Below are 14,607 nucleotides of genomic sequence, written 5' to 3'. Positions count from 1 at the left end.
TGAGGGGCTGAGGGCCGTTTTCAGGCTGGCCAAGCTCCCCGGTGACGGAAGCTCCCAGCCTCTCCTTTATTTATTTATTTTTTTATTCTGGGATTTATTTACCTTCTATAATTGAAACTTTGTAGCCTTGAGAGGAGCTCAGAGCCGGCCAGGGTGGGTGGGGGGAAGCCTCCTGCTCGCTCCAGTTCCGTGGCCACAGCCGGCTGAAAGCAGGTATCTGGGGTTTATTTGCCTTCTATAACTGAAACTTTGTTGCTTTGAGTGGAGCTCAGAGCCGGCCGCGGCAGGAGGTAATCTTGACTTCCTCCATCATTGGGGCAACCAAGCCTCCTGCTTGCTCCAGTTCCGTGGCTGCCGGCCGCCATCTTGGTTGGGTTAATTTGCATATAGTTGCTCTGATTGGCTGGTGGGCATGGCTTAAGGCGTAGCAAAGGTATGGTCAATTTGCATGTTTGTCTTTTATTAGTGTAGATCTTCTTTCAAAAGGTTCAATGTCAGTAAGTCTCAGCAAGTGAGGGACGTTGCTGTTAAAATTCTGGGTCCTCAGCTTTTAGTCAAATACATAAAATTAGTCGTAAGTGAGTAAACAAAGATAAAATGAGTTGATGAATTAACCTTAACTTTTTAAGTGGTAAAACAATCTTACCTGCTGTAAATACATAGGTAAAGAGAAAATAACGTGAAGACAAGGATGGAGAAGGACCCTAAACTGAGTATAAACAGAAATAGATGAATCTATTTCAAATGAATAATACAGCTACACTGAATGGGGGGAGGAGGGCCCATGAGAACTAACCCAAATAATTCTTAAATATACATATTGACTGCTACTTTTAGGCTAACGACAAAAGGAACTGTAAATGAATAATGACAATTAGTTGATTAGTTTGGGGGGGTGGTTTGTTGATATTGTTTAGCAATTCTGAAACTTTGTATACATTCCTGTATTGAGCAAATAAATAAATAAATGTATAGTCAGTAATGTGAACTAACATTCAGAGAAGGAGTTACAAATACAGAAAGAGAAGGTTAAAATTAACCAGCCGTGTTAGGTTTGAATTAGAACTATCAGTACAAACTTGTGTTTTTAATATATCGAAATAGATGTAGATGGGAAAGTGTGTGTGTGTGTGTGTGTGTGTGCGCATGTACATGTAAATCTTAGAAAATTTTAGCACTGAAACAAGTGATAATAATAAATTATAAATCCTAGAATAAAATAAGCTATGAATCACCACTGATGTATGAGTGAATTAATGAACAAATTAATGAATAGATAGTAAACGAAGCAGAAGGGTAAGCTTTTCCTTAGAGGAGAAAAACTGATAAATACAGAAGGAATGATTAGCAAATCATCATTTGGCAACCACAGTAGTAGTGATTGCTTTAGGTAAAAATCATCAACAGATGATAAAATTTGTGGGTGAAAGTTTATTGAGAAATAAGATATTTATATAGTCTCAAAATATCTCCCTATATGAGATACTTACTAATTAAAAAGGGAAACTAGTAGCCTTACAGTGAGAAACTTGACAAGTGATTAGTTATTGCTAGTAATAAGACAAAAATGATATCATGATATGCATTGAGATTGATACAAATCTCTTATTCCTGCCAAAAATGCATAACCTGAATCTAATTAAGAAGTCAGATAAACCCAAATTGAGGGTCATTGTACAAAATAAATAGCCACTGTACTCTTCAAAAATGTCAAGGTCATAAATGACAAGGACTGAGGAAAATATTTCAGGAGACTGAAGAGATGACAACTGAATGCTATATATGAATCTGGATTGGATCCTGGATCAGGAAAACAAAGATGTTTTTAGGAAATCAGACTATAAAGCAGTGATTCTCAACCTTCCTAATGCCGCGACCCTTTAATACAGTTCCTCATGTTGTGGTAACCCCCAACCATAAAATTATTTTCGTTTCTACTTCATAACTGTAATTTTGCTACTGTTATGAATTGTAATGTAAATATCTGATATGCAGGATGTATTTTCATTGTTACAAATTGAACATAATTAAAGCATAGTGATTAATCACAAAAACAATATGTAATTATATATGTGTTTTCTGATGGTTTTAGGCAACCCCTGTGAAGGGGTCGAGACCCACAGGTTGAGAACCGCTGCTATAAAGGGTAAAGGGGCATCATCCTTTCAACTTATTAAACCTATTCAAGGAGGGGAAAATAAAAGTTTGTGTGGCAAATCTGGGCAAAGGAACTCTTTATACTACATCTGCAACTTTTTTAAAAGTCTGAAATTATTTCAAAATAAAGTATTTTTAAGAATTTAACAAAAAAACACCAACCTAGCTGGTTGAATACTCTGTGCCTGGTTGTCTACATGTCTACTACTCCTACATCTGCTCTGGCTCTACTAGTACTCCAGAGGAAATGACTTATTCTGGCTCTCTCACACTTTTTAAAAAATCATAAATTTATAAATTATACACTCTTGTAAGTTCAAGCAATACGAAATTAAACAGAATAGAAGTCATGGTGTCCCGTTCCCTCTTTCTCCTATCCCTGCCACCACCACCACCAAAGTTTCCACTGTTAACAGGATGGTTGTCACATTATAAACATTCCTGGGCCTACACAGATAGACTAATGTGTTCATACACACACACATATACAGAGTCCCCCCAAGACTACTAAACATTGTTAAGTACCTTTTTTTAAACATAATATTACCATGGGCATATTTCTTAGTACATACATATAGCCTTGTTTTATTCTTGACTTTTTTTCTCTCTCTCTCTAATGAATGCTTCTATTGTCCCTAAAATAATTGTCCAGGATTAATAAACCAACTTTAACGGTAGAACCATTCATAAGGACACTAGGATACCTGGTAGCTCACAGAATTGAAGCATGTACCAAATTGACAAGATTCCATCAGACATCAGGACAGCTCTGAAGACCTCAGTAGCAGGAGTTCAGAGATGTTTTCTCTAGTGGAAGACTATGAATGTGACTCCGCTCCAACCACTTTCATTTTCTATAGCTCTGCATTCACGGTTGAAATCTTCAGAACAGAAAAGCATTTTTGGTCACTTTGGGCAGCATCTGTCCCTTAAATAGTCAGCTATTGTCATGGGAGTAAGGGCACAGAACCTAGACATTGGCCTCTGGTACCCTTCCCAGGACCAGCAGAAAAACCATCCCAATCAACGTCTCTTTCCAGGGAGGCTCTGGTTGCTTTATGTCTGGTCTGTTCCAGTCTCCTAAGTCCAGAAAATGGTCCTTTTAACCTTTCTATTCACAAGTAGTTCTTGAGCTTTATTTACATGTAAGTGAAAAAGGATTTTTTAAAAATTCCCTCAACAGTCTTGAATGCAATAACTGACTTTCTTTGAGTTTAGAGCATTGTAGTGTGGATGACTCAAACAACAGATTGAATTTTCTTAGTTCTGGTGGCTAGAAAGTCTAAGATCAAGTTGTCAACAGATTCAGTAAATGCAGAATTTCAGTTTTATTTCGTGTCTCTAATTGTTTTCTGTAGCTTTTGAGATTGAATCATGAGGCCTTCTAGTGATCACATGTACCAGGCATTACAAAAGTTGTTAAATAAAACTGTTCCTGTTGGTTGAGTCACCCGCAGTAAGGTGAAAGGTGGGATTGGGGATGTGATTGGTAGAAAAGGAGGGAGGTTTGCTTATGTGGAAACACAGAAGTTTCAGGGAGAATACTACGAGGTATTTTAGCAACTATGGCTCAAGAAAGGAAACTGTGTTAACGTGATGTCTCTGTCAGTTCCAGCTGCTATAACAAAATACCATATGTTGGATGACTCAAACAACAGAGATTTAATTTTCTTAGTTCTGGTGGCTAGAAAGTCTAAGATCAAGTTCTCAACAGATTCAGTATCTGGCAAGGGCCCCCTTCCTTGCAGACCACCGGCTTCTCACTATGTGTTCACATGGCCTTTCCTTGGTGTGTGTTCTTAGTAAAAGAGATCCCTGGTATTTCTTCTTCTAAGGGTACTGATCCCATCAAAGGGGCCCCACCCTCATGACCTCATCTGAACCTAATTACTTCCCAAAGGCCCCACCTTCAATTATTATCACCTTGGGGTTAACATATGAATTTTGGGAAGACACAGCATTCAGTCCATAATACATAAGCATATGTATTTGAAACTGCTCTTGTGTGCTCTTAAATATACTAGACTACTTAGGATACTGTATTTGTCAACAGTGTCTATACCTCCCAGAGTTGGCCCTAGGGAGGGAGTTCAGCTCTTGAGGATCATAATGAACCTCTGTTGGTTTGGTCACAATGCTTTAGGCCCATCTTGAAGATTGTCGGCTGTCCCTGTAGCCTATCAGGTTGGGTTGTTTCTAAGTAACTGTTCTCAAATTGATATCATAACTGCTGTCCAGAAACTGTCCTTTCTGCTCACCTTGTAAAGAAGACAACATTTACACATGGAAAAGTTTCAGTTCATTATAAGATGGGTTTTGGTGAAGTATAGGCAAGAGAGTAAAAAAGTTGATTTTGAGAGGCACAGTTTTGACTTGGCAGTCATCTTATCCTGACAGCATTTAATGTGAAGTCATTGTGGCCAGAAAATAATCTTGTTAGGCTTTAATTAAAAGCACAAGGTATTTTTTCACGTCTCCTCCTTATCTGTCTCCCTCTTTTAAATCTCTTCCTCTTCCATATTCTCCCTACCCCACCCCCTCTGCCTCCTCTTCATCATCTTTGAACATTTAAAATGTTTTGGGCTTGGCTAATCCCTATGGATAGAAACTGAGCTGAGCAGGATATTGATTACCAAATATGGTATTGCTGCTAAAGATATCAGAGGAATGTGGCTTGTATTCTAAGCCTCCAGCCTATGAAAAAGCTGCCAAACAAATTAGGTCATTTTAACTTCTTAGCTTTTTTAATAAGGAGCTGGAACTTTGATTTGGAACATGATGGTGGTGCTATTTTCTCTCAGTGGAGGAGGGGTGTAAAGAGGGGGGTGGGAGGTGGGGGAGACTCCCTTTGGTGTGTTTTAGGACCTGAGCCACCAGCTTAGGTTATGTAGGAGGCAAGCACATGTGTGGAGCCTCAGCTGACTCTGAAACACCAGTGAAAAAGCTGAGGCATCAAATTCAGATATGCAGCCTCATTACCTGAGGCTGGAAGCTCCAGAGGACTGACCGGTCCCAGGATGTTCTCCTTGCATTGCAGTGGCCCAGGCCACAGTGCTCAGGTTGATGTGGCTCAGGTTTAGGAAAGCTGCTTCTTCATAAAGAGGTTCATGGAGTTTAGTGCTGGTGAGGACATACTGAAACTGATGGCAGGTTGTCACATGTGTGCCTGAGGGTGTGTGATGTGAACATGCAAATTCTATCACAGCATACTTTAAATGACACACAGGGACTGCGCTTGCCTCCCAGAAAGACCACAGCCTTCGGGTCCATGTTTAGAAATGTTTATTCTGTTGTGATATTAGTGCTCATAGAGTAAAATGCTCTTAAGTAGAGTGGATGGGAGCAAACACTGCTTCAGAATTTTGCTTTGTTCTTTTTCCTTATACTGTATACATTTTTAGCAATATAATACTAAGGTTTCCCAGATTAAAACAAAAACTGAGACCAGTTAAAATAATTTTTTTCTGTCTCATATAACGCACTTCTTTTCACTTTTTGTTGTTGGTTAGGGCTGCACAACGAGAGTCCCTTTCTTCCCCTCCCCCCGCCCCCCACACACACCTGTTTGCCAACTTCAGTTGGTTTCTTCTAAGACAGCGGTTCTCAACCTGTGGGTCACGACCCCTTTGGCGGTCGAACGACCCTTTCACAGGGGTCGCCTAAGACCATCCTGCATATCAGATATTTACATTACGATTCATAACAGTAGCAACATTACAGTTATGAAGTAGCAATGAAAATAATTTTATGGTTGGGTCACAACATGAGGAACTGTATTTAAAGGGCCAGAAGGTTGAGAACCACTGTTCTAAGAGAATCTTAAATCAGGCCCACAGAGAAATTCCACCCACCAGGACATCTGGGTCAGGCTCTGGCCTTTGTTGTACCTCTCAGAGGACCTGTCTTCCCTCTCTCTCCCCCACTTTATTTCTCTTACTGCTGTTTCCATCCACTCACAAGCTCTTCCTCCCATCTTTGGAACTGAGCCTGTGAAATTCAGTTGTTCATCCTGATCAGCAGAGTCAGAGATTCTTCCTAATTTCCTGTGGAAATTGCTCTTGTTTTTCTTCAAGCTAATCAAGGAGAAGAGAGGGGGCTTTGGGGCCCACAGGCCTACCTGTGTTCTTTAGGATAGTCATTTTCAGAACTTCTTTCCCAAAACATATACAGACAAACCTGGGACCTAAATCTGATTTTGGTGCATATTTATACACTATACTGGGGTATCTTTTTGATGATATGGTTTGTGTTCAGAATGCCGGTTATTGGACATAGGTGTCATGAAATGATTTGTTATGCTTAGCAATGGAGGCATTCTTGGATGGTGGGGGGGAGGGGCAAAATACACTTATCTTGCCCTAAATCAGCGGTTCTCAACCTGTGGGTCGCGACCATCGGAAAACACATATAGCATATCAGATATTTACATTACGATTCATAACAGTAGCAAAATTACAGTTATGAAGTAGCAATGAAAATAATTTTATGGTTGGGGGTCACCACATGAGGAACTGTATTAAAGGGTTGTGGCATTAAGAAGGTTGAGAACCACTGCAAATCTTGTATTTTATAGTGTATGTGATTTATTTCATTGAATGTTTTTGTTTTAGGTAAACTGAAATAATTCGGTCAGGGTAATTGAAATGACTATCCTCTCTCTGGCCCATACAATCTGTTGTTTCTCTGTGTAGCTAATAAGCCAGCTATAATCAAGATCAGGACTTAACCACATCAAGACATTTAGATTTTATATAAATTTATAAGGCAACTGAAATTAAATGATACTTGTTATATTGAAATCTTAAAACTGTTTAATTCCTGTCTTAGTAACTCTGAGTACATGCGTCACTGTTATGAAAGCTCTCCAGTTAGATAGGGATGGGAATTTCCCTCTGTAAGCTGAGGCATTGAAGAATCGCATTGTTTAAGTGAAATAAAGTGATTGCTGAGAACTAATCGCATTGTTTAAGTGAAATAAAGTGAGAGCATACCAGTGTCAGTACGCGGGTCAGGCCTGGGCCTTTTATTATATTTCAGGAGTTAGACTTTCTAGTATTGCACAGGGTTTTACACTAACCTTTTTACTCTTATTGGTAACCATTAATTGAAGTGTTTATCTGTGCTCATAATTTGCTGGTCTAAGTTTAACACTTGAATTTGAAAGTTTTTGTCCAAGAGGAAAAGCCATGAAGGAGAGTTGAAAACCCATGTAACTAAAAAAGAAATAAACGAAATCTCCCTGGCTTTCTGGACTTGTTGGGTTATGAGTTTTCATGCATCCTGTGCAAAGTAGCGGGAATGAGAGCTCTTGCTGACTTTTTTTCTTTTTCAGATAGGCCAGGATTTACTGGTGTGTTTATTTTGTCATCATTCCGGTTTGACTCTAAGGAAATAAAAACATCTTCCATTTGTTCTTTTATTTCCAAAGGGCATCCGCTTCGATCCTGAAATTCCGCAAACACTACGACTAGAGTTTGCTAAGGCAAACACGAAGATGGCCAAGAACAAACTAGTAGGGACTCCAAACCCCAGTACTCCTCTGCCCAACACTGTACCTCAGTTCATTGCCAGAGAGCCATGTAAGTGGATCTACTTTTCATTTTTAAGGAAAACAAAAACGAAAAATGGATCACTAAGACTAGCTTATGTGCTGCATGTGAGAGCATACCATGGGACGGAGCTGGCTGAGGATGATGTTCATTTCCGTGGAGAGGCTGCCTATTCGTGCTGTCCGAACTCCAGATACGGCTGTCTTGTTTGTGATTGGCTGTCTCAAATGATGGTTCGGCTAGATCAGAGCTATAACTACAAAATTTGGATGTGTTGTAGATTTCCTTAATGGTCTTAACTTTATCGTGAGTATTCCCTATTTGCCTTGGAGTGTAAACCCTTTTTTATTTCCCCATTCTTGGACATGACAGTTAGTTCTCAGCAATCACTTTATTTCATTCGTTGGAGAACATCAGTTCTGCGGTTTGGGGAAAATACAATGTTAAAAGTGAAAGAAGCGGATATTAAGAAATTTATTCTATTTTTGAGAACAGTTTGGTCATAAATCTCAGGGGGAAAGTAAACACAACAAAGCATTTATATATTGGACCAATCAGTTCCAGCAAACTAATGCCAGTAAAGATTTAAGGAAATCTGGGGCTTTCTGTTTTAAATTAATTGGGTATTAACACTTGACTAATTGCTAAACAAGTATTTTACCCCACTTCATGAGCTTATATCCTTAAATGTCCAGGCTACAATTTCGGTGTTTGATTGAAAAGCTTGTCTTAATTTTCTTTCTCAAGCTCAATCACTAGCAGAAGTGCGACGTGAGATGGCCTCAACTTGTCCTTTCATTGCGTAGCTGTGTGTGATTAACTATGGCAGGGCATTCGGGAATCCCAAATGACTTGCTGTTATTTGGAATATTCCTATACTCTCGTTCTTCATCTTCTCAAACCACATGATCTTCATCTCCTTCCTGCGCTCTCTGACAATATGTTCCAACTTTTCTTATTGAAATTGAAGATCACATGGGCTCCTTTCTTCCCCTGTCATGTGCCTGTCAGAGTTAATCAGGTTACTTTGGAAGTTGCAGTCATTCTGTAGCTCAGTCACTCTTGAGAAAGCTGCTGCTTGTTGGTGGAAACTAACAGATGAAAGACTTTCTCTCCCAGTGTGTTCTAGAATTTTTCTGAACAAAGGAAAATTAATAGTGATAACAGAGAAAAAAATTTGTTCTTCCATGTCCTAGGGAAATGAAATCTTTGTTTATTTGGAAAGGAAATCTAAAAGAAAGTTTCATTTGAAGGTGTAGGGGCACTAAGGGAGTATGTATAGACATTTCTTACATAATTCTGTATCCCTACAGCATCTAGCTCAGTACCTTGTATATTGCATAAATTTATAAATATTAAATAAAAAAATTTTAATTTAGCTACTTGCAGAATTATTCCATTTGTATGACTTTTTTCTGAAAATTTTTTTCTCTTAATTAAGGCATCAGAAAAGAGTATTTGTAGGATACTTTGATTTAGAAAAGATAACCTAGAGCAGTGGTCGGCAAACTCATTAGTCAACAGAGCCAAATAACAACAGTACAACGATTGAAATTTCTTTTGAGAGCCAAATTTTTTAAACTTAAACTATATATGTAGGTACATTGTTATTAACTTAATTAGGGTACTCTTAAGGCTTAGGAAGAGCCACACTCAATGGGCCAAAGAGCCACATGTGGCTTGCGAGCCGCAGTTTGCCGACTTTACTTTTTGGAGAAATTGCCTGCCTCAGACAGGAAGTGGAATGCTTGCCATACTTGACCCTTTCAGTTCTTTATACAGTGCTTTCTCTGAGAAGTCAAAATGTTTTCTAAGTCTGCTACAGCAGCTCTATGAAACAGGTAGCCAGCAAGGTGATAGCCAGTTCACAGCAGGGTACACAGAAGCAATGGAGATGAACAAAGCAAACATCCACAAATCCCTGAAGTCACAGGAAAACTTAGTTGAGTTTAGACACTGCTTTGGCCCCCTCTGCCTACCTCCCTTCCCTGTGTACAGGACAACTCAGAAGTGCTCAGATAGTTTCTATGGTGGGGTCAAATCTTGCCTGTCAGCCCTGCTGGGGTGGCTCAGTGGTTGAGTGTTGACTCATGAACCAGGAAGTCACTTCCTGGTTGGTGCACATGCCCAGGTTGTGGGCTCGATCCCCAATAGGAGGGAGCGTGCAGGAGGCAGCTGATGAGTGTTTCTATCTCTTTATCCCTCTCCCTTCCTCTTTCTCTAAAATCAATAAAAACACATTTTTTAAACAAAAAACAACCCTTGCCTGTCTGCTCATGGCACAACAAACTTGAAGCTAAAAAAAGAAATCCAACAAGCCGTATATTCTTGAGAAAATAAAAGTTAGCATGATTTTTCTTAATATAGCTCCTTTTACGACATAGAGGCCTTGACAAACAGCAGTTCCACTGTGACTCAGATCGACCTTATCATCTATTACCATTCCCTCTTGAATTGATAACTTCCCTGTCATATACACAGAATTGTCACTTTTCCAGAAGCATACTGCAGACTAAGAACAGTGGTGGTTCTGAACTGGCGAATCCAGTGATATTTGCACACAACTGGTGCTCTAGGTGAACGGTTTAATTGCCTGTCAGGAATAGACTTGCCATGGAATCATAGACTTTGAGAGTTGGAGAAACGTTATAGGTGTCCCTGTTGTAGGCCATTAGGGAGAGGTTTTTTATAAATGCTTCTCTAACATCAATAAAAAATATACAGATTTTTTAAAAAGCTTTCAGCCCAAGGGGTTGGTGATAGTTGTCAGGAAACTCGGCTTTTACAAAGGCTATAGAAGATTCCTTGCAGCTTAGTCTAGATTGCTCCAAATCAAACCATCATATTTGCTGAGCACTGGCTCTGTTTGTGGTAAGCGTGAAGATTGAGAAAACCAGGTATTGCAGCTTGCCAAGGCAGAGATGGTGGCCTCAGTGGAGAACCTTGGTCTTAGACTTGAAGATGTCAGTGAGAGTTCTGACTTTGCCAGTTAATCATCAAGCTTTGTGACCTTAAAAAAAATTAACCTTGTTATGTTCCTGTTCCTTCAACTATAGAAAGGGAATAATACCTTTTCATGACTATAGAGCTAAATAAAACACCATATGATTGTGTTGCGGATTAAATGGTTGTAATATATGTAGAGTACTAGGCAAATGTTAAGTACAATCTTTTTAAAAAAAAAAATTAGTTTTAAAGAAAGAGGAAAGGAAATAGAGAGAAACATCAGTGTGAGAGAGAAACATCAATCAGTTTGACCCCCAATAGGGATCGGATCTGCAACCTAGGTATGTGCACTGACTAGGAATCAAACCCACAGTCTTTTGGTATGTAGGATGATGCTCCAACCAACTGAACTACTCAGCCAGGGCAATCTTAATTTTTTTAAAAAGCACTCAGTTGTTTTCTTTCCTAATAGTTAAAAGTAGATATTGATCTTATGAGGTATCATCGCTGTATGACTGTATCCAATTGTCTTTGCAAATTAGGAGAAAGGATTAACAAAGTTCACATACAATCTCAGGAAAGTAGTACATTTCCCTAACTAAATTTTTATTAATTTGAGCTTCCCCTTCTCGTACTCTCTTTTATATAATAAAGTAAGGAAAATACTAGAAGAAAGAAAGAGATGTAGAAAAGTTATCCTACATAATAAAAGGCTAATATGCAAATCGACCAAATGGCAGAATGACCGGTTGCTATGCAGGAGCTGCCCCCTGGTGGTCAGTGTGCTCTCACAGGGGGAGCATAGCTTAGCCAGAAGCCCTGAGCCAGGCTTACGGCTGGTGAGTGCAGCGGTGGTGGTGGGAGCCTCTCCCGCCTCCGCGGCAGTGCTAAGGATGTCCGACTGCCCTACAGGGAGTGGGCCTAAGCCGTCAGTCGGACATCCCCTGCGGGCTCCAGGACTGCGAGAGGGCACAAGCTGGGCTGAGGGACCCCCCCTACCCCCCGCCCTAGTATTGGAATTTCGTGCACCAGGCCTCTAGTGTTATATAAAATTCTTCTAGATTATCCATTTGATTGTACAGAAAAGTCATGTTCTGTAGTATAAGTACTCAAGAGATGAAAACAGGGCAACTCACCGTCACTCTGATTTTTGTTTTTCTCAACCATATAATGATAATACTCTGTGCCAGACACTGCTAAACATTTTACATGAATTATCTCATTTGATTCTCAATAGCACTATTTTACATTTGAAGAAACTGAGACATAGGAAGGTTCAGTAACTTGCTTGAGATTACATAGTCTTCACGTGTTATGGATTGAATTGCATTCTACCAAAATTCGAATGTTGAAGTCCCAGCCTCCAGTAGCTCCAAATGTAACCATATTTGGAGGGAGGCCTTAAAGGGGTGAGTAAATTAAAATGAGGCCATTAGGGTGGGCCCAATATGACTGGCGTCCTTATGAGAAGAAAAAGAGATACCTGGGATGTGCTCACAGAGGAAAAGCCATGTGTGAACACAGCAAATAGGCACTGCAAGCCATGGGCAGAGGCCTCAGGGGAAGCCAAGCCTGCTGACACCTTGACCTTGGACTTCTAGCCTCTAGAACTCTGAGAAAATTAATTTCTATTGTTTAAGCCACTCGGCCTGTGGTATTTTGTTACGGCAGACTAATACATCAAGTGATAGAGCCTGTATTTAAATTCTGGTCTGTCACTTCATCAGTTTTATAACTTTGGTCTAGTTACTTAAACTCTGGGTCTCATCTATAAAATGGCAATAATAATTGTATCTCCCATAGGGTTGTGAGAATTGAATTAATTGACATATGTAAGTTAGAAGAGGGACACGTAATGAGCACTCAGTTACTGTTAATATGTGCATGTCAGAATATCTGTGCCTTTTGTCCCTCATAGTTGTGAGGGTGGAAGTAGCCAGCACTCACAGAGCCTTTACTCTGACTCCATAGATTCCCCCTTTCAATTCAAATTTTATGGAGCAAATGTCAGAAAGCTCTAGACCAGACCCATAGAATCAGAATTCTTGGCATTGGACTACAGGAATCTAAATTACTGCCAAGTTCTAGAGCTTTCTGACATTTGCTCTGCATTTTTAAAAGCTCTTTCAGTGATTCTGATGCACCATCAGGTTTGAAATTACCAGCAAGGAATTTTCAAGTTAAGTTGTCCTTTCTACTCACTCATCTCCTCCTCCATTGCACTCCTCACCCCCGCCCCCCTAACACACACACAAAAGCAAAAACATGCTTTTAAATGGACACTCTTTAAAAACTTATAAGCACATAGCCATTTATGACTCATCAGACCATTTCCTAGTTTTCCTGCGACATCACTGGAATTTCCCATTTATCCAATACTGACCCTGGATGGGAGGGGGGGAGCCCAAAGTGTGAAAAGGAAGTTCTGGAGAAAGATGGTAATAGGGACTCTGGGCAGTCAGAAACCTTGGGCAATAGTAAAGGAAAGAGGTCAGGAGATGGACACAGTGGGGAGGCCAGAGGCAGCCAGCTGCTGAGAGTAAAGGAGATGAGTACATCAAAGTATGGAAGCTGAGCTTACAGGATTGTACGCATTTGACTCATGCGCATTCCCTCTGAGGCACCTCCACAGTGGGGACTGTCTAGGGATTCTGTGCTTGTGGACCAGTGTGAAACTACCAGAAGTGATGTTCACAGAAACATGCCAATGATTTCCATTCTGCGTATCCAGACTTCCTTTTGATTGAGTAACCCAGTGAGTGGTCTCCTACCCCCTCTCGCCCAGCACAACCAAGTGTTTGTGGGCCACACTGTCACATCACAGAAAAGCCCACAGTCAAGAGTTAGGACATATATGCATTTGCCATTCAGGATATGTATAAGGATATCTATCATGTGCTTTGACCCCAGACATTCTGAGAAATACATAAAAACATGAAACAAAACTGCAGTCAATAAAGACAGCAAAATACTCTTAAAAAACCAGAGGCCTAAACTAATGTTTATTTCCGTATATGTCCCACTCTGACAAAGCAAAAATACTGCTTTCCTTTTATAAAGAAGGGTCAAGCATTTACTGAGCCAACCAATATTTACAGGCCTACTTTCATTCACTCTATCTTCAAACCTGCACACATTCCTAGTTTTTCCTTGATGTGTATAATTTTGATAATCTTTAATAATTAAATTTAAAAATATTAAAGTAATATTAGACAATGGAGGAGAGGAACCAAGATGGCAGCATAGGTAAACACCTGAACTTGCTGCCTCACATAACCACATCAAAACTACAGCTAAAAGACAAAACATATCATCCAGAACCACGGGAAGGTTAGCTGAGTGGAAGTGCGACAACTAGAAGGAAAGAGAAAAGTGCATTGAGACTGGGAGGAGGTGCAGAAGTGCGGAGGTACGCAGGCGCACAAAACGGGCTGGCAACTGGGTACCCCGTGGTCTTTTTCAATTGGGAGGAGTCTCAAGCTCCCGGCTGCTCTGAACTCGTTCCAGGTGAGATTCTGGGGACCCAGACTCATACGGGGATAAACTGGACTGCCTGGCATCAGGCCGGAACACAAGGGCGGCTTTCTCTGAGGTGCTCGCAGTGATCATTGTTCCTGCACGGGGCCATGGGACACAGAGACCCAGAGACCTCTTCGGGGCAGGGCTGACGGGCAGCCATTGCTATTTGTTCCGCCTTGGTGATTCCCTGAGATCCCGCCCCACCCAATTTACAACCCCACCCAAGCTGTGCGCATCGGCTTTTTCATATGAATGGCCTGGCCTTTTGCAATCTAAAACCTAACAAACTGCAGCTGGGTCAGAGAGCCCCAGAGCTTCCAAAAGAAGGCCCAAGGCTGGATAGCAGCCTGCATTGCTTCACAGCTGTGCCTCATCTGGGCACCTCCAAACCCCAAACAAAGAGGAGGAATCTGCAGATCTCTCTGTAGCTCCTGCT

At 40.5% G+C, this 14,607-nt stretch overlaps 1 protein-coding gene across 1 annotated transcript in view; it reads left to right on the top strand.

The window, feature by feature from the left end:
- The window catches only part of RBPMS (RNA binding protein with multiple splicing), a 74,011-nt gene that overhangs the window by 26,098 nt on the left and 33,306 nt on the right, over window positions 1-14,607 (top strand). The window contains exon 5 of the mRNA XM_014537885.1: window positions 7,586-7,736. Coding sequence (XP_014393371.1) covers window positions 7,652-7,736 — 85 coding nt within the window. The 5' untranslated portion in view covers window positions 7,586-7,651. The remainder of the gene's footprint in view (window positions 1-7,585; window positions 7,737-14,607) is intronic.

This window comes from Myotis brandtii, unplaced genomic scaffold (assembly GCF_000412655.1).
Source record: "Myotis brandtii unplaced genomic scaffold, ASM41265v1 scaffold185, whole genome shotgun sequence".
Lineage (NCBI taxonomy): Eukaryota > Metazoa > Chordata > Mammalia > Chiroptera > Vespertilionidae > Myotis > Myotis brandtii.
The sequence above is the reverse complement of the archived record's forward strand: the minus strand, read 5'-3'. Positions and strand labels throughout refer to the sequence as shown.